This window comes from Onychostoma macrolepis, chromosome 02 (assembly GCF_012432095.1).
Source record: "Onychostoma macrolepis isolate SWU-2019 chromosome 02, ASM1243209v1, whole genome shotgun sequence".
NCBI classification, from domain to species: domain Eukaryota; kingdom Metazoa; phylum Chordata; class Actinopteri; order Cypriniformes; family Cyprinidae; genus Onychostoma; species Onychostoma macrolepis.
Window position 1 is genome coordinate 6,233,378 of NC_081156.1, and position 26,621 is coordinate 6,259,998.

The window sequence follows — 26,621 nt, forward strand, 5'->3', positions numbered from 1 at the left end:
AAATACAAATCTTTGGTGAATCACTATAATTTGCTGAGTATTCTCATAATATTAGCATGTACTCCATGTGGCTAGATTATATGTATTTTGCTAATTTTATCCTACAATCTCAATCCTGTTACTTTCAGTCCTGTTACTCATATGTCCTATACTTATATACTGTATAATAACTGAGTAAAAGTAAGAGGAGTGAGTAGTGTCATCAGATATATTAATGTAAAAATTAGGCTACACCCATATTAATCTAGATAAATTTGAGAAAATGCATCTTTTTCTCAATGTTTTGGCCTTCTATCCACACTGAGACAATGCTTTTGCCCTGAGAAAACCAATGGTTGTTCCTGCGTTTTATATTACAGTCCTGCATGACAGAAAATGTACTTGAAATTTCTGTCCTGTGGCAATTATGTATTAGACTCATTTATGGAATGGTATATGTGAGCTGCGCTATAAGAAAACAATATTCATAGAAAAACTGAAAAGATATTATTTTATTATTTTTAATATAAATTTTAATTTAATATTTATTATTTTTTCGTTATTTAATATAAAAACTGTGTAACAAATTAAATAAATTTACCTGAGATGGACCAATACAGATTTTGAATAGTTAAATATGTGTATTACTAGATTCAGTCTTTAAAAAAGGTTTTTAAATAAAATAATTTATTTTTTGAAGAGTTTTGGAAGCAAATGGCACCCATTTGGTGGAATGGCCCATATATATATATATACACACACACACATATATTCAGAATCAGACAAATTAATGAGGTAAAATTATTTGTTCTTGAGTGAATGAGTGTTTTGCTTGTCCGTCAGATCTACCCAGATGAAGGCCACTTCCTCCACTTGAGAGAGTCGCAGCTACATCTGAGTCAGTCGCTGGTCAACTTCTTCGTGGAGTGTTTCAGACCCCCAGAGATACTGACTGAAGAGAAACTGGAGCAGGACAATGAGGATGATGGTTAACATTCTACTCAGATCCAGCTCAAACCAGCTTACAGCCCAATATGCAAACTCCTCCCCTCCACCCCACCCTCCTCCATCCCCATGGTAGTTCTGATGGCTTCTCCTGAGCCTCTGCATGGACCACGCCCCTCAACTCTGATTGGCTCATTGGCTCCAGGAAAGAATCTGAATGACTTGGCGATACAAGAACCAGTGGAGGTACATGATGAACCATTTCATTCTCACAGCACCACACGAGCAGTGCGAGAAAACCAGCTGGACGGACGTGATTCGGTCAAAACTCTTTTGCTTGTGTTCTGTAATTCATGCATTGCTGACAGAAAGCTTTAAGAGATGACAGCACAATATACAGAAGAACGATTGGCCGGAATAAAAAGCTGCAGATTTACTCAATAGCATTATTTTCCCTTCTGCGTAACGTTCTGAGTTCAAACCAGTTTAGGTCCTTTATTTGGGTATAAATGTCCCTGTGAACCCATTTGTTTCTGTCGTCAATGTCATCATTATCGGGCCTATTCATGCTGAATGAATTTGCGCAAAATATTTATAAAACCATTTCACCTGTCAGTTGATTCTGGTCATTTACATAAAGTATTGGAGCTGAACAAATGTGCATAAATCATGTACATAATTTATACAGGAATTTGTTCTGTGCATTTCATGAGGCTATTTGTTCATCAAACGTGCTACTGTAAAACGGTTGCTTTAAAATCAATCAATTGTTGTAAGTATCCATATCCGCGTCCGCATGTCGGCACAATGGCATATTGTTCATTTGTGAATCGGCCCATTATGAAAAGGACAGTCTTAATTTTTTTTTTTTGAGTGCAGCTGCAAATGTCTTTGGATATTCATTTAGTCACTGTGCCTTATTGGAGTATACCTGCTAAAGACAGGCAGTCCATGAGGTAGGACGAATAATTTATGGAAAAAAAAAAAAGTTTAGAAATGAAGTTTTATGTTATCAAAGAGAACCATGCCACAATCCTGCCAAGAACATTTTCTTTACAGTCCTGTGTACTAGTTGAGTTGTAAAGTAATCCAGTAGATTAACTGTGAATACAATTCATAGGACTAGCGTCTTTGGGCAGGTCTGTGTTTTGTTTGAGGTTTTATGTCATATGTGGTTACAAAGGTCTTTGAAGAATGTTTTTCATAGAATATATTTTCTTGCTCTATAATTTGGCATGGTGGCAAGATGGTTTCTTTTGTTTTAATGTATCTATTTACGTGTCGTTACTTTTGACAGCTTGAATGTTCCTATGTGGTTCCACTGAATTTATTGTTGTAAGTGAAATCCTGTCTTGTAAGCAGATGCACTGATGTGTAAATTACAACTGTTTTGGTCCCTACTTGTGTGTACCTTGTACATAAAGCATTTTGAAAGCTATTCTGTTTGTTTCTTCATATACTGCAAGCTCCCATATAGCTGCATTTATGTCATTTACACATTTATTGAACAAGTAGTTGCAGCGTTTTGTTTTAGCCATCACAAATATCATGCAAGTTCCTGCGATAGCAGTCTGCCCCCCTGTGGTGCCAATCTGAAATGAATGAGGAAATAATTCAACAGGACTAGTTATTTATGAGACAAAAAGGGTTTATTTTCCAGTGTTTTACAATGTGCGTCCACCATGTGAGCAGACCCAGCATGATACAAACAGTTAGGGAAGCATTGTTCACACACGGGGAGACTGAAGACCCCCAGAGATGATTAGCATGTTCGCCTTCACTCTGCCAGGTCCCTTAACCTCACCTCTGTATCGTACACCTCTGTACACTTACAAAAAGAAACTGATGCAATGAAGATGACCGGAGGAAGAGGAGCAGCTAAAACATGTAATAGATATGTACATTTAAGTTACTTACTTTACAGGAATATTTAAAATTCAAGTCTGGTTAAAATACCAAATGCAAAACAATAATGCATTAAAATAGTGTTAAGACCCAGGAGGAATGCTGTAGGAATGGAAGCGTCTCATTTTTCCATGAATGAAATCTGGCTGAGGTGAGTTTAAAAAAAAAAAAAATCATCTTTTAAACTTTTTTTTTTACACCTTGATGTATCTGAGATGTGGCTCCTTCAACAACCCAAGACCAGTATTCAATATGAGGCACTTTCATGATCCAAAGACACCTGATTTGTTCTTTAAAAATCCATTCTTTTCCCATCTTTTTTTTCCAGCTTTATGCCAGAGACAGTAATCGTGTCTCAGTAGTCGTAGTACAACAAACAGCAACATGTACACTGCAAATTGCATCAGCGAAACTGAATTCCTTTTTGTCTTCCGTTATTTAAAAATGTTTATTGTGCCGAGTGTCTGCCATGCACTGCACTTAAAAAAAGAAAAACGAAACAGACACCGTTCCAAAGCACAGCACGCGAAGCAGTCCAAACACAGGCAGAATAAACAAAAAAGCACAGAAAGGGGAAATATATACACTTCATAAATGAAAATGGCAGTTTGTTTAGTATTACAACAAGCAGATACATTCTTGTTTTGGTTACTGAAGGATCTAATCGCAACAACGGGGGCCTCTTTACACTTCCAGTAAAATAAATCTTTTATCAAGGCTCAAGACACTCTAGTCTTCTCAACATCCTATTGACCTACATGCTCAGCCTATTTCTTGGTTACTTTCCTTTAACTTCCAAGCCATTTGGACTAAAACTGCTCCATGATGTGGTATCTCAAATCCAAAATCTATACTCGCCGGAATTCGAGCTCTCCCAGTTTTCCAGCAATACTGCACTTCGGCCAACAGTGAGAGAGCCTCTGTTCGCTGTACAACATTAGATCAGTACATAATTTCATTCACAGAAGGAAATATCACAGGATGTTTCAAAAACATTTCTTGCAACTCTCAGAGAACGCTCAATAGCAATTTCATAAACGCTCTCTCCCGATCTCATCATACGTGCACTCTCGCTCATGATATCGACTCGCTGATGCCAACATGGCTTACAAGCATCGCTCAAGTACCTTAAAACGTCAATACTCAGACACTCAAACCGTGTGCTCGTATATAATATACATGAGCACACACTCACATACGCTTTCACAGGTACTGATAGAAACGGGAACGGACCACTTGAGCACCAGAGAGTTTGTGAGGGTGGGCATCTGCAGCCAGGCTCAGGCTCTTGCTCTGAGCGGCCGCTACATCTCCATTAAGGAGCTGACCCAAGTGGGAGTGCGAGGACCCAGCGGAGAACAGGTCCCGTGATCGGGAAGGGTGCAGGTCTAGAACTTCCAGACTAACTTCGGGGTTGCTGGTGCGGTGCCGCTCTCGAGCGATCCAGTCCCTGATGGAGAAGTCCTGCGAACTGCATTTGGGCTTTAAGCGATCCATGGCCGAGAGCTCATTGCCCTCAACTCTTTGCCAGTCCCCAATTACCGACAACTCAGCAAAGTCCCGCTGACCCCCCATGGTGTGCCTGCGGCGGATGTTGCTTTTCCGTTTACTTCGAGTCTCGGGTGACCTGGTGCGCTGGGAACCCACCCCGAACATGTCATCTGCTGACGTCCTCAGTCGACACTTTAACCGGTCTGTGATTTTGATTCGCCACATGGGTTCAGCTCGCTCCGATTCGCTGCGAGAGGAAGAGCTCAGACTGCCGGTGGACCGGCCTTTGACTGCCTCTAGTACTCGCGAGAGTCGACTGGACTCCTTGTCGCTGCGGTTGCCGTCTGTTGAAGACTCGCTGTCCGTCTTCTGCCGACTCCCTCTCTTGCGTGCCAGGGTGTCGCACGCGATGATTCGATGGGAGGGGATTAGGTTGGGTACATCTTGCAAAGGGGTGATGCTGCCCTCCGGTTGGTTGCTATCTTCAGTCGGCACGCTATCTCGGCCACCGGCAAAGACTGATAAATCGCTCTCACTGTCAGTCTCCATGGGTCGTCCCTCACTGATGAGCTCGCTTCTTTCATCGTCAGCATCATCCCCCCGGCTTTCAGTGACAGATTGCACCTCCGGACTGAGGGTGATGGACTCCACCCCTGTGTGGAAGGTCATGGAGGAGGTGGTGGAGTAATCTGACGTGATAGAGCAGACCTCGGCTCCTGGGCCCATTCCTGTGCTCTCCATCCAGTGGCCTGGTGTCCTCCCGTGCCTCATCCTGGGTACTGAGGCCTGGGAGCTGGTGCTGTTAAGCGTGCCCAGATCCGAGACGCATCCATCATCGTAGTTGGAGGGAGGATCAGACAGGGAACTTTGGCGAGTCATGTGATAACTAGATTTGGCCGATGTGAGGATCTTAGGTGAAGGACAAGTCTCCTGGGGCAGGTGTTCGGAAATGAGCTGCTTGTTTTCAGAGGTTAGGTCAAGGCTGTCTCCTGGGCTTTGCTCATCATCCTCTGTCCTTTCTATTTGGTCATCAAGTCCAACTTCACTCTCAGCATCAGCAGGCCAATTTGGATCATTTTGCACCGGAAGATCCTTCTTAGAGAAACTAGCGTCCAGGTCGTCGTCAGAGCTGCTCGGCTGAGGCTTGTCCTTAGGTTTTTTGCGTTTGCGGCTAGCAAAGATGGAAGTACGCAGCAGCTCTCTACTATATTGGTCCTTACCAGATCCCCAGGAACCCTGCTATAGAACCAAGCACATAAAGACAAGTGTAAGTTTACAACTCAATGTGATCAATCACAGGGAATTGGCTTCTGAAGCAGGAATCGTCCCCTTTTGTATATAGCGATTTTGTAATGCCCTCAATAAAAGAAAACACTCACCTTTGATTTGGCAGAGTCACTGGTGGTTGAATCTAGCGGAACAAGGAGAGAAAAAGGTAAGCAGGCTATTTCAAATGGAATACAGCAGGGACAAAGAGCCAGAGAAAAGGGGAGATTGAAATATAAATATCCTTCACCACAACAGCAGTGGAACAGCACAAACAGTGGAGTCATGTAGAGATCTGAGAGATGAAGGTGACACACATAAGCCATCACACAGAGAGAAATGGAGGAAAGAGAAATGAGTGATGACAAGAACCCGGCAGTGTGCAGTAAGACAGGAGGCAGCTCATGCACACATTCACACAGACAGACAGCCTGTCCACAGTTAAACCGCCAATCACTGACAAACACACACAAAGAGCCAGCAGAACATGTCTATAGGCATTCTTTCCCAACTCAAAGACATCACCAAGGCAGGGATGGACATCCTTACAGCTATGTATTAGGGGTGAGAGTTGACGCAAATCTGGTCGGAAACTAAAAGCTGCTGCTATTTTCAAATGGCCGAGTATTAGATTAGATTAGATTAGATTCAACTTTATTGTCATTACACAAGTACAGGTACAGGGCAACGAGTATGCTTGATTCTTCACTTTTGTAAACCTACATGAGTTGGTTATATTGCATCATGGGATTCATTTGCTTAAAGCGCATGCATATAAAGCCACAAAAAATGTTTTTAGAATGTTAAGTTTTGTGTTTTTTCCACCTACTTCGTAATTTTGCCGCCTACCACTATGCAAATATATTTCATGCCATTTCTAGTATTTTTAAGGAAATAGGTGGCTAGAAATTTAATGTGCACAGTAACTATTAGCTCAAATAACAGCGATCATTCATATATATTAACTGCGACATGTTTAGATATGGGAGATTTGAAATAAAGCATAATAAGGAGCGTTTATATAAAACAGGCACAGAGAAGTCAAGTTTTTGTGAAATAAGAAACATTTTAAATGATGTTAACACTAGTGGTCGCCATGTAGCTGTACTGTACTTTGCTAAATGGATCAGTTCTAACCAAAGCTAGTGGTCAAGTCCAAAGTATACTTCTGCCATCCACTTTCCGCAACGGTTCGCGCACTGTCCGTGTGCAGGCCAATTTTGTGTCTACATAAAACAACACAGGCGCAATGTGTCGAACGCATGTGTCAAACTCGTTTATCCGCAGTTGACAATACTTTGAAAACTGTGTGGACACGGCTGTGCGCAAGACGGAGCGGAACGTGGAAAAAGTAGTATGCCAGGCCTTCAGTCACACAGCACCTGAAATTACCAGCTAAAAATGACCGAACTAGGTTGCAAGTCTGAATTTCCTTTTACAGGTCAAATCAGTCACTTGAGGAACCATGTTTGTGTTGAACGGAATCAGCTTGTCGGTGCAGAACATGAAGATGCAGAATGAATTAAAGCACTGAGAGACTATGACAAGGGACAACAAGGGTCAGATATGACAGGAGGGCAGAAAGGGGCTAAAGGGGCCAAAGCTACGAGGAGGAAGCGAGTCCTTACGACAGGCTACTTCACCACTCAAAAGCCCCTTTGCTCACTCTCCATCAAGAGCTACTAATGCTTTTGAATGGTACGATATTCATCGGGAGCTTTATGATTTGAGCCGGCTCAGCCCCTCACCACACCCCTTCAGACATCATCAATGACAGTTACGGTATGCCACAAGACTGGAGGAAATCCTGAAGACCATACCATGCTAGAACTCCTTGCGGTCAGCTTCAGAGACAACGAGAGACAGCAAAGAGGCTTTTCAGACACATTACACCATCACAGCTCTGTATCCTCTCTGTTAATAATAGTCTTATAAGATATGAAACGTGCAACACGACGATGACAAATATCAACTTCTCTGACACTCTTTTTTGTTTCTTTTGTTTTCTGGTGGGTTTGTCCCGGATTCGCTTTCAATTTATAAGAATCGGGGATTTCTGCAGACTAGGCAGCTACACTGGGGACAACACTCCTCCTTCTTCCTACAGTCCCAGCTGTCCATCACAGACATTACAGAGTCCATCAGTGACATCACCGAGTGATAGACGCCGCCCACTTGGCCTGTGTCAAGATTGGGTAATGTGTGAGCAGTGCTGGACAGGGACAAGGGAGAAGAAAACACTAGAGACAAGATGGGTCAGACGGGTAAACCTTTGGTGGTTTATCATTGGTTTTTCCATTTCTTTTGGGAAAGAACACGCCGGGTTAGCACAAGAGAAGGGTAAGGAGGGAAAAGAACTGAAAGAAAAGGAGGAGTGGAGTCATAACGGAGACTAAAGCATTAGGGGAGGGATGACAATGAGTGAGGTTCAAACCAATACAAACCAAAGCAAAAGGAGAATTCTGGAGAAATCATAGCATTGAAATAAAGGCAACAAGTCTAAAACAATGGCGGAAGGTAAAGAAATAATTAAATGGAAAAAGGTCGATTCATAAGCTTCACATACATAGGAACTATTTTATCCAATTTTCAGATAGCTCATCAAATACGTTTGACCAATGCAAAATTGCTAAAATAGTTCACCTTTACATATGCACCAAGACATTTCTAGCAAGCTTGCTTTTGTTCGCTCTAAACATTGACAGATCTAATGGAAAGCATGAGCATCTGCTAATCATCTGAAATATATTAAGAGAGTCTAAACATACACACACAGTAACATCTGAACACACTGAACGTCTCACTTTGGTTTTAAGTAATATCCATTCTCCTAAACTCATATCCCTAGCCTGGAACAGTTGGACTATGAATGCAAGATTACCTGAGACGTCTCCCGGTGATGGAGCGGTGCGACCAATGTTGGTCAGCAGATGGTCAATGTTGGGCACAGGCTGAGACTGAACTGTGCTCTCTTGCTCCACGGTGGTCTGACATAAACAATGAGAGAGATGAAATTCACAAGTCGTTTACATGAGGCAAACCAAACTTTCAGTGCCATTTTAAGCAGTGCATGTATGAGCTTTTCCAAACAAACAAATGGTGACTTTCTTTTTAAAACACTGTTTGCAAAGATTATTTGTGAGCAGTGGCAGCTTCAACCACCATGCAAACCATGCAAATGCTTGGGGCCTTAGTGGGTCTATAATGTCCATAAAGTGACTGAAAAAATCCATGTGCTCTTATTTACCAGCAAATCAGGACTTAAAATCAATAGTCAATTACTTGCAGGTTTACAGTCTGCTACTGCATGAAAGTGAAGAGCAGAAAATACAGTGGAATTGGTTAGTTTATTAGTTCTTTGTTGATTTTGTATTCAGCTTGGAAAGACAAAGCAAGTCTGCATTTAGCAGCAGTGGATATAACTCACGGATCAGTATCCACAGCCATTTAAAGACAGAGCATGGTGAGCACTGTATGCTATGAGTGTATGACCTGTGCACTGTACTCTACGAGTTAAAGCAGCTCTCATCAACTCTGTATAAAGATGCAAAGCTGCATGAAGCTATATTAAAGTAAGCTTCTAACTTGCCTCACACCCTAGTTTCAGAGATATCTGTAATGCAGCTTTTGTTCTGAAAAAATGAAATAATGCATCAGGTCTGAACTCTCCTTGGGGTCCCAAAAACGATCAATCTGCCCCAGTAAGGGCATAGGAAGTTCCTCAATGTTATCTGCGACTAAATAGTTCTACACAAGCAAGGTGGACCAGGTGGAAATAGGACAAAAGTGAAACGATGAAGATGAAACGAAAAAGATGAGGATGATGTTTCTGACCCGTGTTACCCTGGAGACTCAAGTCTCCAGTTCTTGGAGAGTGACAGCAGGGTGATGGTTTGTTTAGGGCTCAGAAATCCACTCAGAGAAGAATGGCATGAAGCTACAGACTCACCATTGGCTCTTCATCTCCATCTTCTGTGAAGAACCAATCATACTGTAGAAGAGCAAAGCAGAACGTTTAGCAGAATTCAGACATCAATTTGCACACAGATGAAAGGAAAAAGCTCTTACTTGCTGAATGAGAGTCTCAACGATCTTGTACTGATCAGGCATGTGCGTGACCATGTGTGTCATGTTGTCCTCAGAAGTTCTGACAAGAGTTGGGCCAAACACAATGGCCAAGTTACGTGGCTCCATCTAATTAAATACAAAGAAAGCTTCCATTAATGGCTTTCATCTCTTCTATCTGTAATGGAAATTACTGACATCACACAACAAGCATTTGTGCATCCAGGTTCTTCAGACAAGCTATGACAGATAAAACTGAGCAACACTGCTGTTTTAATGATCGGATTATATTATTTAATTTTTAACTTATGAAAGAGATTTACAGTAAAGTAATAGTATCTACAAAAGCAGTTTAAAGTATTTCCATTCATCATTTCTTGTAATAGGTTGTTTAACTCACCTAGACAGGGTAAATGAACTGAACATTTACAAAGCTCATACCTTGTTTTTCTCACAGTTTTCAGAGACAGTTTTGAGATGTCCAGAGAGGAACTTGAGCGTTTCATAATGATGGTCTGGTAACTCATGAATCTGAGCAGAAAAAAACAGTAAATATAGTTTAAACCTGTTATCTGTTGAGGATTTTATTGCTGATTTAAAGGATTTTTCTTTTTCCAATCTAGTACATGACAGTATTTAGTAAATCAACAGCGGTCTTCAGATAAACCGTACCAGTCTCTTCAGTGTTTTTAACCGCTCAACAGGGTCCTCCATTCGATTGGCATCAATAAAGTTGGAATATTTTTCTATGATCAGAGCAAACAAGCATTATAAGAACATTCCGGAAGTGTATTAATCAGGGTCCCCACACCAAATAATGTGCTATAAAATATTACACCTACACATACATAAAATCTAAGATTCAATGTAGAACTTTATGACTTTACATTAAATTAAAAAAATTAATTTAAAAAATCCGAAATTTTTTCAGGCTTGCTTTTCTATGGCCATGTGAGTTATGATCTACATTGTCCTCTAGGAGGAGTCCTTCCTCCACAAGTGGAGAAAATAGAGCTTGGATACAAGATTTTCTTAGACACGAGATGCTCTCAATGAGAGACAGCACACAGTATTTTCCATGCATTTTGTATAAAGTCAGAAGAATCATCTATCCTATGCGATCATGTGTCTCACCGTTGGTAAATAGAGGCTCAGGAAGTTTCCTAAAAAAGGACTTGAGCAAACTGCTGATCACATTGAGGTCTCGCCACTTCTGCTTGAACAAAATGAAAGCATAAAGATCAGATCTGTCTTTATGGTACAAGCTCTCATGTATAATATCAGACAACACAAAGTGTTCACTCACGTCATCCTGGATATCAATGTCTGTCATGCCTTTAGTGTCTAGTTCCTCCTGCATGCTCGCGATGGCAGAGTTGTTTCCAGGGACTCTATAAATGCCTGTGTACTCCAACCCTCTCTCCTCCACCAGCTTACAACACACCTCCACGATCAAAGGCACAAACTGTAACAGACAGTAATCAATGTTATTTTTAATATCATATAATCTCACAAAACTCAAAAAGTAGGTCATTTTTCACACCAAAGTCAAATCTGCATTAAGAAGATGGAATCTATTTTTAGAACTACTCATATTTCCACATGACATGAGTTTTATTACATGCATTTTATTATTTATTTACATGAATTTCATTATTTTATTTACTTCTCAGTAGTGTAATAAAAAAAAAAAAAAAAAAAAAACATACTAAAGATTTAAACGTAAAAATTCAGACACACACAGGCGGAAATATACTAACAACGTCACAACGCAAAAAATGTTAAAGGCTCAAGTTTCTTCATGCAAAATCTGATTTCTTATTTTCCCATTTGCTCTTGGAGTGAAATGTAGCCTTGACATGCTTACGTGAGTTTCACCCATAATGGTCTAATTTGCATTATGCAGTAGTGCATTTGTAATCTCTGGCATTTCTTACTCTGTTGGTTTGCGCAGGAGGGCAATTATCCAGTCGTACTCCAAATGTGACACCAGCAGTGGGCCTCTTATCTTGAGGCTTCTTCTTCAGTCCTGGAATTCCTCTCCTCCAAGCGGCTTTATCTCTCGGAGGACTGGAGTCATCTGAGACACATATCGCTGATATTAACATTTCACAGAGAACACGATGGGTTTCAGTGTTATTTCATAATGCCGTGTGCTACCTTTACTCCTCTCCTGTTCATTCCTGGGCGAGTAGAGGCTCTGACTCTTACTGCTGCTGCCCAGCAGAGTGTGTCTAATGCTGAGAGACTGCCGTGAGGTTTTGGGTGACGGCTCCGTCTTACTGCTGGGTGCACTGTAAGAACACACGTTACTGGACACTGAACACAAGGCAATCTTATGCAGCTCAACAATACATGCAAGGAAAGAAGAAAAAAAAAACATTTTCAAAAGACATCAAAAACTAGTGAGCTGTGCACCAAGGCAATATTTTTAGTCATCACAGGCAGGCTTTCAACACAAAACCTGTGCTTACTGCATTATCAACTAGGACTGCCAAATTGTGTGTGTATAATAATAAATATATTATTATAAATAATATAATAATCAAAATTCTATTTTGCAGTTAAACTATAAGTTACCACACGGGCTATTATAAAGCTTAATGCATCTTTTTTGTTGACAACAGACGATTTCCATTACAACTTTGGGAAGATGGTTGGCACATGTTGCATCTCCAATAGGGGTACACAAGATTGTACACAAAATTGTCAGTTCTCTACATACTTTGGTTTTTAAGTCACTGTTTGGTATGTTTTCGCTATAGCAGATGGAGAAAAATCCCCCCAAAATAAAAAGACATTTTCTATTTAAACTGGTTTATTGAACAAACTATGGCCCTGTTTTCACATAAAAAAGTCTGTCATTACTGCTGCAACACTCATACTGCTGTTTATGGTGCTGTTGTAAATGGGGGAAGAGAGCTGAAGTGCTTCTTTCAGATGTGAAATATTCTTGCAAAAGGAATAGTATATATAGAATTATTGCACATCTCATGTTTGGGCAACTTGGATCTTGCGGATTTCCCGCAGCAGCTCTGTGTCCTCTGTTAATATTCAAATGAATTTGAAGTATCAAAGTATATCGGTATAAATTTTCTTTTTCAATAATTCATTTGAAAAAGACATAATAGTTTCCAAATGAGAGTTATAATCGACCCAAACTCAAAGCTGATGCAGAGAATTTACAGTGAACCAAGTTTCTCCAAGACACTAAAAGCACCAGATCATGAACTGCTCGCATGTAAGAGTCACGGTACACTCTGAAAATACATAATGTATGTATTTATTCATTTAAAACCTTTGCGATTTGAAAATTGTGCTGAGCCATACTGCAACTTTGAGTATGGCCATGCTTTTTGTTTGGTGTTTGGTGTTCAGTGAGAGTGAGTGACAGCTGACAGTGTTTCCTTTCAGTGAAGCAGCTCACTAAGATTTATGAAGACAAACTTGCTGGTCTGTAGGGCATGTTCTTTACCTCATGGATATATACTCCTTGAGCTTTCTGTTGATCAAATCAGTGCTGGTTACGGCAGCGTTCTGAAAACACAAGACAAAGAATCAACATTGTGGTAACATGCAAACCTGAGAGTACAGCAACATTAATCTGATTGCGAGTGTTAAGGGAAACCAGTTTCTCTGGCAAACACAGGAGACGAATATTAACAAAAAGCCTACCCATAATCCTCACACCTTCAGTAAACAATGTCACCTCGACACTGATTTCAGCAGATGACAAAGCGCTGTTGTGTTAGCAGTAAGCTGGTTTTCACATGGTTTCGTTTCAGGACAAAGTTATGCAATACTGTGATGCTTCTACTCTGAGGGGCAGACATGGGCCACAGACTTCACATTATGATATTAATCTGCTCAGATTTCCTGCTCATATTAGTTTTTTGTGAGGCTGTTCACATGACATTTTAAATGTGTAATCAGACACTGTTTTGAAAGGAGTCAAGGATTGAGTGGTTATTCTGTTAGCCTCTGTTGGTAGATGCTGGAACTACACCATTATGTTGCAAAAAGAAACTTTATTTATGGTGATTCCAAATTAGCTGTGTATTCAAACAGTAAAAACTGCAAGCAAAATATAGATCACAGATATTTTACTGTACACAGCAAATGCTTTATCAGTGCCTGATTTTTTGGAACACCCATAAAAGCATAAAATAGATTTTTCCAAGTCTGCTGCCTTTGACGTCACAGCAGGATAGCCGATAGTGAAGGCCAACTGGCCACCAGCCAATCCAGCTTTGTCCGGTTGTCATTTCAATGCAGTTACAGTAATTAGTCACATGGCAGTTGTGTTTCAAGTGATTGTGCCCATTAGCAAGACAGCAATATTCTTTAACTGTTTATGCATCCAATTCATCCAAGGAAACGAACATGCAGCCATGGCCAGTTTTGATTCCCATCTGTTGACCTCTTTACACTTAGTCTTGAGGTGACACTTCATTAATGACGTCAGCATTAATGACGTCTAAATCCCCAAGTATATTTGCATTTTGATGCAAATGCATGTGTACAGCCAAACACAGGGAATACTCCATTTGACAGCGTGTGCAAACATGTGCACTAGAAAGTATAATCCTTGTTTAATGTCTCCACGATTTCTCTCCAGAAGTCATGACTGACAAAATGTCTTAGTACTCATTTAACAGAGTTGCGGGTATCTCTTAACCCCCTCACAGGAGCACTCGCCAAAGCAGGTATCTATTATTGTTTTTCCACCTCATCTGTTTCTTTTGACTGTAAAACAACCGGACCGTGTTTGCACCTTATGGAAAAATCAATTCATACTAAAAAAAAGATCAAGCTGAGCATACGGAGTACAGTTAGATCTGGCTTTACATGCATACTATGCTGAATTTACATCACATAACTGTATAAATACCTTAGCTGTCACATTAAAATGCTATCATGCTCAACAAACCTCCTCATCCAGGTTGCTGTTTTCTTGAATGACTCTTATCCAGGAAAGCATGTCTTCTCGGCCCTCCGCCTGAAACAGATACTCGCAGTCTGAAGTCGTTAGCCGCAGGACATTCTTGCGCTTTGTGTCGCTGTAAGAGATGTCAATCAAGCAGGCCTTGATGCTGATTGAAAGAGGCTCGTCCTCCAGTTGTGAGTTGACGTGAGAAAGCCCTTCCTTTTTGTCTTTATAGAGGTAGAGGGAGTGTCCACGCAGCACTGCATACATCTGTTTCCATGGCCGCATGCCGCCTCCTACTCGCTATAAAGAGAAGAACACATGTAAAGTGCAGGTCATGATCAGTAATCTACAACAATTACAGTAAAACTATCAAGACTCAATTCAATATGCTCTTGAATGAAATGGGAAATGAGTAGTGAAAGAGACAGAGATCATTTTCCTACCTTGCCCTTCTCAGTGTTGAGCTGTCGGAAATGCAGACAACCCTCCTTGGTGGAGTCACTGAAGATCTCAGTGGAGGAGTCTCTTCTGGAGCTGGAGTCATCAGACTTATGGCCATCCAATGCCTATAAGAGCAAAACAAAGATGACATTTTGGTATCTAGCCTTGGATAATTGTCTATCATTTATGCTCTGTTCTAAAACCTTTTGGAACCTCACAAATGACCGATGTAGACATCTCTACATTGGATTGCACGTGCTTACGGACTGCCCACATTCGTTTGCGGAAACTGTTGCACCATTATTATAGTGACTAATTTGGGTGCATTTTTGTCTAAACACTTAAATAGGATTGCCTTTGAATTTGACTAAAAGAAAGTCTTAAAATGCTCCAAACACGGGCATCTCACAAGGTTTTGGAACAGTTGCCATTATTAGTGAATGAGCGTTCTGGTTTAACAAAAGCTGCTCTTTATGAGGGAGATTTTTATGTGCATCTCTCACCTTCTTGAAAACCCTTAGACTCGGTTTGCTGGATCGTCTGTGGAAATGAATGATTATGTCAGGCCAAACAACCACTCACATTGACAGTATTAGGAATCTCCAACATCACGAGCCATCACTTTTAAAAGACGCTTACCCACGGCCTTCCTCCCGATAGTTGTCCAGGCCCTCATCGTATGATTTAGAGCGCTCTGTTTTGGTTCCAGATTCTAGAATGGCATTTCTGAGAGACTCTGCATGCATGTAGACAAAAATACACCCATCAGCAACAAGCTCAACAAAATGCTCACTGATCCATTCACATGGTGCTCTCAGATGGCAATAATTGTTAAAAAAAAAACTAAAATCTGTACAGACACGCTTACCTTGGTCATGAGACAGTTGCCGGCGCATGAGGGGGCTGGGGGTGGTGGGGCTGGGGCTGTCAGAGATTACAGTCTGAGCTCCAGAGATCACAGCCGATGCAGGAATATGGCTGCCATCATGGTCTACACTAGGGCTGGCTGGCTCATCTGTAAACACGGTAACAGAGCGGTAAACGTGAATAATGCAACTCTCTTTGGCATGTGTGTTCATACATGTACACACAGAGGCTCACAGAGAAAACAAGCTGAAATAAAGAAAAATAAGGGTTAAATGTGTTCTTTCTACTATAATGTACGTTTCCATATCCTCATCATAAATGTCTTGATATTAGTGCTGGGATGATACACTTATCTCCTGAATTGATACTGTCACGACAATTAGTGTATGTATAGATATTTAGTCACACTGTTAACAGAGTTTCAAATCCCTGTACTGTTTCTTTCAATATACCTTCTAATGTTCATTTATACTTATTTCATACTGTAACAAGCATAAAAGAGGAAGAGATGATAGGATTTGATTTAATATGAATCTGAATATGTATATAATATAGAGTGATAGTTACTCGATTTTTCCCACCCCTACTTGATATATTGGACAAAATATCAAACTCAATTTTAAAAAGACAGAAATCATATTAGTTTCACTACAAAATCACAATTAAGTGAACAAAGGGTGAACTTTAAAACTTTGTGATTTAATTGGATGTCAGCATTTGTCAGCAAATTATTTAGAAATGTTTCAGGTATTTTTTCTCGCTTTAATTAAAATAAAAAAGAAGCTTTCTCTTTGTAAGTTTTCCAAAAAGTTATTGGTATTTGGTATCATAATGTCAACATTCCAAAATATTGCTAAACAATAATCTCAATTCATCCACGAGCAATGGCTAACTTGAGCTCGTAAATTTCATCCTGTTAATTTTCTTGCTATTGGGTAAACAAATTATGTTTTAAGTGCCTAAGACTGATTAATTGTTGTCTTGTACACTAAAAGTACACTTCCCAAGCCGAATTTCCCATTTGAGCTAGCTGTTGATACTAACAGAACAAAGAATAAGACAGAGTATTCTACTTTCTTTAGAGGCTAAACCATACCGTACCACAGACAACAGCTTTTATTTTGCCTTAATGTCAAGCCAGCCTACAAGTGCATATCTTGATTTCATTGCAAGCAAGAAGTCTGCTTAAACTTTTCTAGGAATGAGGACAGTTTTATTTATCTTACAATTTGACATGTCCTGTTTTCGAGAGTGCTGAAAACTTGAGCTCATCTGCAGGTCTCAGCCAAAAAAGGTTGGAGTACAAAGCTGTTCTGTGCTGCCAGAGGGCTGGAGCAGCTAAAATTAAAGCAACTGCCCTAGTTCCTGCATCCTCCAGCGTCTCAAAGAGGGCCAAGGGGAAGGTGTGCAAAACCCTCTTTGGGCCTAGCTAAGGAGCTCTAGTGTAGCCTACAGATTGCCTCGCTCCAAGACACAAGAATCTTAATGCCATCAACGCTAACCTAGCTTAATTTCACAGGATAATAGACTGGGTTTTGCTGCAAGGTATAGGTGGCAACCATCCTCTACTCAATTCATTTCAGCAGATACTTTTCTCCAAAGCAACTTACAAAAGAACAATAGGGATGCACAATATATCGGCCACCATATCGGTATTGGCCGATAAATGTTAATTTTTCTGTTATCGTTATCGAACTGATAAGAAAATTTGGCCGATATATTAAAGCTGATAAATAATGCATTATTTCCTGCAGAGGCACCTCAGATGTGCACTATTCGCCATGATGGGTTTTAATTGCTTGAAATATTATTGGAATCACTTCGAAAAGGATAATACAGTGAAGTGCAACATGTGCAGGGCAAGTCTGTCATATTATAATGAGAACATTGCTGTAAAATAATGAATGGAATCTTTGTGCGCCCATGTTTTAGCGCGTTGTTATGAGAAGAGCGCATCCACAACGGAGCTACACATTTATGACTAGCACAGTTAAGTTTGCTTGTGCATTTGCAGTCATTTGTGCAATTGTAATTATCGGCTGTCAGCTTTCAATTATAAAATAATTATCGGTATCGGCCAAAATTTTCACATCGGTGCATCCCTAATGAACAATCTGAGGTTTGGAACAAGTAGTTAACAAGCTGGACTGCTAAAACAAACCAAGCAATGTTAGTTATTGGTTTGGACTGCAAATGATGTAATCAAAACGGAATTACAAATAACCATATTGATTCCCAATGTTAACTGGATGTCACTCAAGGTCATGTGACAAAAATATAGCATACTACTGCAATTAGGGCATCATATACAAAACCTAGGATAGCTTAAATATACCTTTTACAGCTATAAACATTTACCTGTTGTTTAAAAATTAAAAAGAAATTTCTACCATTCATGTTTACTGCATACATGTCTCCAACCATGCATTTCTATCAAAACCTGAATAACCAAACATATTTCATACAAACAGGCTTAAACTATTTGCCTCCCTTGCCAGGTTATATGAAAACTCAGGGAGAAAAAGCAGTACAAATCTGACTAATAACAGTAAAAGTATTTGCAGTGCCAGAAGCAGGAATGCTAGGATTGTGGTTATCTGAATAAAACATACACATCATATAACCAGGAAAAGTACAATCAGAAAATGTGATGTGTTACCCATAACAAAATCTAGAGCATTTACTTACAGTATTAAACAACATCAAGTAAAGAGCTTAGACAACCATAAGATCTATTCAAAGTCTTAATTGTTATTGATTTACAATCAACAAAAACCACTGGAGTCGTGACCCTAGTATAAATGCTCTTAAGAGTAATAATAAATGATGATAGTGCTGACTAATGTTTAGACTAACACAACTTCACAATATGAAATCATCTAAATCTGGATGCTACAGCTAAAGATATCAAATATTTAGCCTCAAGTGGATAAGGTTGATTTTATTTTTATTTTTTTCAAAACCATCATTTTGACCAAACAATAAAAATCATTAGTGAAATCTTGTAAATTTGCATCACACCAAAGTGTTTTTTTCCCACAATGATCTGATGGTACATTATACCCACCTATTACATGTTTACATTATTATTATTGTTATTATTAAACATACAATAAATATAAACATATCTGAAATGGCGCACTATTTAGAAAACTCAATGGGGAAATAAAAAACACACTACAATAACTGCAATATTCCCAACATTGCTTAATTTTACATTTCTGGCAAAATCACAAGTGAACAGATCATGCATCTTCAATATAATCCCCAGCACTAACGGGATACCTAACCGAAATACCAAGTAAACCATTTGTATATTACCACTAATACTCCTACTGCTACTTATTTACCTTCTCTCTTGTATTCTTTCAAAAAGTATCAGTATTTTTCAAAACTCTCATTCAAATATGTAAACGGTATAAAAGGTATGCAACAAACCTGTTACAGTGTATGCCTAATATCTGAAGGCTAGTGCACAAAACACCAAAGCATCAAAGACAAAATGTGACAGAGCACAGCTAGGGTATCACTCAATATTCCAGACCAATCCTCAGGCATTAGAGTATGAGAGAAGGCCACCTCCTCCCTGAACAACACCATGACTCACACACAGTCACTCTCACTCTCCTTCAGTCACTCCCAAACAGCCACACTCACAGGCCTAGATTTGCACCTTCTGCATACACCAACTCTTCAAGCTTTGAGAGTTTGATAGAACAGATGATACAAAGTAAAATTTGGCCATGATAATCCTCTGTCTGGACACATGGAGTTGGGATTTGTAATTGTGATCACAGTTTGAAATTGCATAAGGTACTGGAGCATTATTAATACATGAAATCACTGACAGCCCAAATTGCACATAAAAATTAATTGCACAATACATCACCATCATTGTCTGAACATAAGCAATTATTGTTCAAAAATATCTGCGGCAACTCTAAAACAATCCCTACTGCTGGCTCAAGCTTGTTGCCGGGTTAGCGTTGCTATGGTTACAAAGAGTGCACTTACCGATGAAGGGAATGGAGTCAAGTGATTCGTCCAGATTACTGGAGCAGAAGGAGGAGTCAAGCCGCTCCCCCAGTCTTCGCATGTGCATCTCCCGGCGGGCATCATTGGGCAACCAACAGACACCGCCCCCTGCCGGCTCGGGACCATCCGTGTCATTCACCGCAAGGATGTACGAAGGATGGCGGAGAGGTTGTGGGGTCCCCTTCCCTGTTAGGGGCTTTTCCCGGAGGACTACACCCTCCACAGGACTGGACCCGTTTACCGGTAGGCCCTTGACATCCCGTGGGTGTGTCCTCTGAGCTGATGCCCCACACTGTGGCCTCTGCGGAGGCAGAGCGGAGTAAGATGCCGACCTATATCCGACTGGATTTTCCTTCCCAGTTTCTGGGCTCTGCATGGTTTCGGCCCTAGTTCTTGATTGGTTCGATGACGAATTAGAAATACGATTTCCAACAACAGCTCCGCTTTGGTCTTTGGAAGGAGGCTCTTTGGCCTGGTTTAGTCCATTGCGAGATCGCTCTGGAAAACCAGCGGTGGGTGGGATGTCCGTTCTGGAGCTGTGCGTATGGGAGCCAGCAACACCCCTGACGCTCATACCATACCCTGTCGGGGGACGGTAAAGGACCGCCCGTGGTGGGAGAGACTGTCTACTAGGACGACTCCTCTGGTCTACTCTGCCATACAGCTGCCTATCCACAGCGGCCCATGGTGCAGGAGAAACTAGTTCACTATGTTCCACATAGTCTGACGAATGAACGCGGGGCTTCCGCATGAGCCCATCAGAGGATACGCTACGAGGAGGCCAGTCCCTGGTATGGGCCGCTCTCTCCGCCCCACTCATCCTATCCTGTGAAGCGCTGCGTGGAGGAAGCACAGAGGGGCCCTGGTAAGCCCGGTCATGAGATGTGCTTCTGCGGCGTAACTTATTGCCCCAGCCAGGTTGGGGTCCGCAGTGGGGGCCACCGTGGACACTTTGGGATGCAGCTCGCAGGCTGTCTAAACGCTCTTGAATAGTCCGACTGTAAGTGTGAAGACCTTTATTATCGATATATTCCCGGTATGTCTGGTAAGTCCGCCAGTCAATGTTCTGGTGGGTAGCAGGGGAGGTAATGGAGGAAGCAGGCGCATAGTGTGTAGGTGGAATGGCATAAGGATCACCATGGTAACCTGAAGGGAACATGTCAGCTTTGCGAGGGTGGAGGTATGGCGGACGACCACCAGACACCATACCAGGCCTGGCTCTGATCAGCATTGGATCTGGGCCTACTAGACCATAGTCGCCCCGATGACCTGGAACCATACTGCCCATGTGAACATGAGGGGGTACCACCACTGTCCGAACACTTTCATTGCACACACATACTGCAGTCTGTGTCTTTGGAATGGGTGGTGGAGGGGAGGGAGGAACTGGTATCTCCACACGGTATCCTAGATCAGATGGTACAACCCCCGGGGCTGATGTCTCAGTGGCCTGGGCCATCCCCGGGGGCTTACAGTCTACTCGAGGGTAACATATAGGGGGTGGCTCCGGGATATGGTGGGCATTTCCACTGTATGAATCATGACCCTTAAGGTAGGCATCTTGGGAATAGGCCTGTGGAAGAAAGAATCAGGTAAAATGAAATAGTACTCACAATATCAGAGAAAACTTGAAATTCATGATGATTTCCTACAAATAGTTCTCCCTGTGTGGGAGGACGGCACTACATTTGCGTGTGGGAGTGTAACAGGTCAGAAGTGTGAGCTGTACTCTGGTGCTCCAAGTGAAGAGAATTCTATAATATTCGTAATATCCAAAGCTGACAGTTCAGAACAGAAATACACCTACAGTAATTAACTTGACTTCCAAACTACAGGGCTGCAAACTTCTAATTACCGTTTCTGCTGTGTATGACTGTTAAAAACAGCTGTGATCTGATCTCAGCTGGAAGCAAACAGGTAATTCCTTCCCTTTAAATTTTATTATACTGCTGGAAAACAAGACCTGCCTCCATTTCACACACCGAGACGCATCTCCAAAGGAATCACTAAGCAGCCCAAAATAAACAGCGATTCAGAGTAACAAGAATGTGATGTCACCCACCGTTCGGGTCACCACACGTGACCGAAGCGACACTGAAGCCAGAGGTGAACGATGGCCCTGATTAGAAACGGCACTGAATCGGACCTCCGTAATCATGTCTAAATCCACAGTTTAAAGTAAACAACTATCGCAGGACTTCAGCTGAAGAATGTCAGATTTAAAACAAACACCAGGCTCCATATTGTTTGTCTTCCTCCAATTTGGTGTCTTTCAAAACATGAGAGCAAGTCATGTAAAGTGGACTTTCAACCCATTATACAGAGTTACATTCCTTTTGCATAACTATACAAACCGAATCTGATATCAGTAGTAGGGAACTTCGCCCCTCCTTTCGTGAAATGCCACAGACGGCTTGTTACACAGGCCAAAGTTCATCATAGAAAGAGAGAAATGAGGAAAAAGGGGCGAGGCACAGTAAATATGACTGCTCGATATAGCTGAGAACTACCCACACGGCTAAATCAAACAGGTCACACAATATCTCTGCTACTGCGATCGAGACATTCAACACGCTACGTGATACTACGCTACACATAACCAGAAACGTCATGACAGTCATCTGAAAATGACAAGGGACAGGAAATCAGCAACCAAATGGAATACAATGGCATGCATGACATTTATTAATAATAATAATTAAAAAAAAAACATAAATCAACATGTATGCATTTGTTCATCTGCTTACCAGACTAGTGATTTCCTGTGAAAACTGCAGCCATTACATCACAAACCCACGGAGTAAAAAACAGAGAAAGGGAGGGAAAGTAAAAGAGCAGCGTACGCTAAAGGCGGTCAAAACCAAAAGAATCAAGTCCATGTACTGACAACCACTATCACAGTAAATATCTATGCACAGAGCACAAAAAAATGCACAGGAGCTGCAGTGCTGCCAGTGAGGAGGGACCGTGGGAAGGTGGAAAGGAGCGGTGGGAAGACTGTCACGTTAGCAATGCCACCTGCTTGTCCTCGTCGCTCCCAATCGAGGAGGGGGCTGAGGTGCCTGCCGCCTGCCTCGCGTAGTAGCGATCGGCTCTCCATCTCTCCCCTATCCATCCATCCGCAGGCAGATTACTCCGTGATCACACACACACACACTCCCACCCTCCCTCCCAGCTAACACATCCTCTCGTTCGCTCCCTCCCTCACTCTCACTGGAAAGCTATAACCATTCACATGTCGGAGGCAGATGCTTGATTATACATTCAGCTCAGATGGTACAGCTTCCCCCTCCCTTCCCTGCTTTCTCTCTCGCCTCTGCCAGAGAGACGGTCCACAACATAGAGCAGTCAGCTGACTCCAGCTGATCTAATCTTGTCTTTCCTGCCTCTTCCCGTCTCTCCTTCTCTCACAGAAATCCTTATACCACTGCCCACGGTAGCATCCTTTCACGCCTCTTTAGATCAACTCTGCTACTGTGACTAATGTCACCAGAGACCTCGGATGGATTAATTCTCCAACCAGCTGAAAACCCTGTTTAGACAGGCCACAGCGCTGCCTTGCTACACTGCTGCACGCAAGAGTAAAACACCATCACGGCAACAGCTGTGCAGCAGACAAGCGGCGCATGGAAATGTAATAGTGGTGGTGATGGGGAGGGATGAAGAAAATTATTAGAAACGTTAAATACATGTTTGGGTCATGATTTACAGCAAAATCAAAAGAAAAAAAATTATGTTTGGCTTAAAGAGAACAGCCTATTTTTAGGACAATTAAGATTAGTTTGTTGTTGTTTTTACATTTTCACAACAATCACCCCATATCTCATCCTTTGGGAATTACAAAAACAAGCAGTACATTTTCTGGTTGAATTACAGCAATAAAATTCAGGGAGAATTTTTTGGGGACAAAATCAGTTTTGTCTTTCAATAAAATCTTAATTGGCTTACTAAATAGGCTTAAGTTATGGAAAATACTAGGGGTGTCCCCGAATAGTCGACGATTCGATGCTTCGATTCGAGGAGCCTGATTCGACTCCCAATCTCACAGTCGAATATTCGCGGGGTATTATGATAATACCATTTTAGCTACATGGGGGTGCTCAGTGTCTGATTTCACATCGAACTACCGGTTTTCTCCCAATAAGTTAATATATAGCCTATTATGATAATGCTGTAAATAAGAATCTTAAAAGAAAAAAGCTTTAAATAAATATGTTAACCTGCCTGAATAAATCCAACTTCCCCAATAGATTAAAGTTTCACTTTCTAATCCGTGACGGACAGAGGAGCATTCTTGGCGACAGGGATTTAAATCTTTAACAAGACTCAAATTGACACAGGCAGAGTGTTTTTTTTCTCTTCTCGATCAGGTAGGGTATAACAAGTGATTTCAAAACGTTTCAGTCGGTTTATTTATATCGTGTATATATTATTGATCTCGTATAAGATGCATTTGGTTGAATTACGCTGTGGTAAAGCGCTTCATTGTAGTAGGCTACTATACATACGGTGATTTTCTCTTCAGCGCACGGTGCGAGCAGAACAACAATGCAGAATAATTAATAACTATGACTGGCACTGTCATATACATATAATTATAATGAGAACACTATTATAATAAAACGCTGTGATTTTTTAGTGTTTAGTTGCGTTTCTGCATGTTAGTGCGTGAAGAACGCGTCCACAAAATTAGTTCATTCAGAGCCGCGCGTTCATGTGCATTCGGGGCATTTTGTGCAGATAGCTTATAAATTGTAATATTAACGTTAGGTTATATAAATAACTAAGCGTATTCTATGTGAGATAAATGAGTTAAATCCCATTGATTAAAAACCTGCTATCATATTCTTCATTCTACTGGTCATCTTCAGCACACGAAGCTCAAAACAGAAATGCAGAACTTTATAACTACGATCATATACATAACGTTATAATGAGAACACTATTGTAATAAATAAATAAATTTTTGTGAATTCCGGAGGATTTCTCTGACCTTTAATGTTAACTATCTTTTAATCAAAACATAAAACATTATTTACTCCGTTTGTATCTGCGGGGCGTCCGTTACACATTTACCCCGCCCCCAAATATATGATTCGACTATCAGTCGACTATCGGCATGATTCGAAAATTCCGATTCGACTGAAAATCCTTAGTCGGGGACACCCCTAGAAAATACTAATAAACAGTGCTATTAAAATGTATGCACTTTTGTCTAAAAATACCTCCACCCCCCATTTCCATTGACAATGACTGACATCACATATGAGCAATTTGTCGCTGATGTGTAAACAGTATGCTAACAGTAAACAGGCATTTTAATGAGCTTGTGTGAACAGCACGTGGTACATTTCCCAGAAAAATCAATCCAGCAATTTTATAGTAATTTACCAAGTTAAATACGTAAGAGCAGCTAGTGGCTTTAAACTAACTCCCCACATGCCATTTTAACTGGAAAACTATAAGTACTATATTCTTTAATTTAAGCAATTAAAAGATGTTGAATGTTACAATGAGAACATCTTATTTCAGAAATGGGTGTTTTTTCTTCAGTAATCTAGATAAACACTGTTATTCCACTACAGTCTGCACATGAAACAGCAGAGGTGCTTTGAGAAATGCCTTTGCCTGCTGCCAGAGAGTTCAAACGATGCTTACAACAGTAAATGGCACGCATTAAAAGTTAATCTAAAGGGCAAGCAAATGAGTGCAGGACTCCATGTGCGCACTGAGCTGAGCGAAACTGTGGACAGAATTAGAAAGCACTGAACAGACTTCAAATAAAACAAACACGATGTTGGGTGATTATTCACACAAAATAGTTAGAACAAGAGTCAGTGATCCGAAGGAACGTGGACGAGTCCTATGTTTCCATTCTATTCCACTGAACACAGCCGGAACAAAATGCATTTTAACCACAAAAATAGGGGTGTTAAAAGTTTCAATATGTTTAATGGGATCATTCATCTAAAATTGTTTTATTTATAAAAACTTGTAAAAAAACAAAAATCTTTCAAGAATCTTTAAGAAACTCTTTTGACGTCATTATTATATTAAAATATATATATCAGGGTTCTACTCTTACATTTTTAGAAAACTTTGTGCTCCTAACTAAAAATATAACTTAAATATATTAATTTAAATATAAAATGATTAAACACTGCCAGTAGGTGGCGGCAAGCCACTGTCTTTGTCATAAAGGCTCATTCATTCAGGAATGAAGCAAGTGACTCTTTATGAATGGGTCATTAAATTTAAAAGGGGTCATACGATGCGATTTCAAGTTTTGTGGTTAAGTTATATTTACAACACAGTTCCAGAACAGTTCAACCCAAATAATATTACAGTGTGCAGCGCATTTTACGGAGGACTATTTCCTGAACCTGGGAGAGTAACAATGCCAGCTGTGCAGAAAGGCTGTTATCTATTAAGTGGGGCAATTCCAACTTTGCAAGGACAGTCTGGTGCTTCTGACTCACAGCCTGTAAGGCGCGATGCGACGCGTCAAAAAGACAATATAAACCATTATAATCAGTAATTATGTCCCCACTAGATGCTACAAATGCCTCGTTTATAATGGGGTTTATCGCTTTTGTCTCGTCGCGCCGGGACACGGCATCACAATACGGTAAGGGGCGTTACATTTCTCACACTTGAGGTATTCGGCCAATCAAAACAAACTGGATAGCTGGCCAAT

The 26,621-nt window shown here is 40.8% G+C and overlaps 2 protein-coding genes across 7 annotated transcripts in view; one reads left to right on the forward strand and one right to left on the reverse strand.

The window, feature by feature from the left end:
* The window catches only part of dpp6b (dipeptidyl-peptidase 6b), a 147,239-nt gene extending 144,877 nt beyond the window's left edge, over positions 1-2,362 (forward strand). For all 5 annotated transcript variants that reach the window (XM_058751837.1, XM_058751853.1, XM_058751830.1 and 2 more), the window contains one exon: positions 823-2,362. In XM_058751837.1, coding sequence (XP_058607820.1) covers positions 823-972 — 150 coding nt within the window. In that variant the 3' untranslated portion in view covers positions 973-2,362. The remainder of the gene's footprint in view (positions 1-822) is intronic.
* Positions 2,363-2,557: 195 nt separating this feature from the next.
* The window catches only part of arhgap21b (Rho GTPase activating protein 21b), a 77,113-nt gene continuing 53,049 nt past the window's right edge, over positions 2,558-26,621 (reverse strand). Inside the window, exons 1-19 of one of the 2 annotated variants that reach the window (XM_058798984.1) lie at positions 22,672-23,051; positions 19,904-21,497; positions 15,891-16,037; positions 15,662-15,758; positions 15,526-15,562; positions 15,025-15,147; positions 14,582-14,881; positions 13,127-13,188; positions 11,812-11,945; positions 11,589-11,731; positions 10,958-11,116; positions 10,786-10,864; positions 10,324-10,397; positions 10,093-10,182; positions 9,655-9,780; positions 9,536-9,577; positions 8,468-8,573; positions 5,700-5,731; positions 2,558-5,559 (exon numbers count right to left, since the gene is read on the reverse strand). In XM_058798984.1, the coding sequence (XP_058654967.1) occupies positions 4,033-5,559; positions 5,700-5,731; positions 8,468-8,573; positions 9,536-9,577; positions 9,655-9,780; positions 10,093-10,182; positions 10,324-10,397; positions 10,786-10,864; positions 10,958-11,116; positions 11,589-11,731; positions 11,812-11,945; positions 13,127-13,188; positions 14,582-14,881; positions 15,025-15,147; positions 15,526-15,562; positions 15,662-15,758; positions 15,891-16,037; positions 19,904-21,383 (4,758 nt within the window). In that variant the 5' untranslated portion in view covers positions 21,384-21,497; positions 22,672-23,051 and the 3' untranslated portion in view covers positions 2,558-4,032. Of the gene's footprint in view, positions 5,560-5,699; positions 5,732-8,467; positions 8,574-9,535; positions 9,578-9,654; positions 9,781-10,092; positions 10,183-10,323; positions 10,398-10,785; positions 10,865-10,957; positions 11,117-11,588; positions 11,732-11,811; positions 11,946-13,126; positions 13,189-14,581; positions 14,882-15,024; positions 15,148-15,525; positions 15,563-15,661; positions 15,759-15,890; positions 16,038-19,903; positions 21,498-22,671; positions 23,052-26,621 lie in introns of those variants that run through there. The other variant, XM_058798983.1, reaches the window with a different exon arrangement.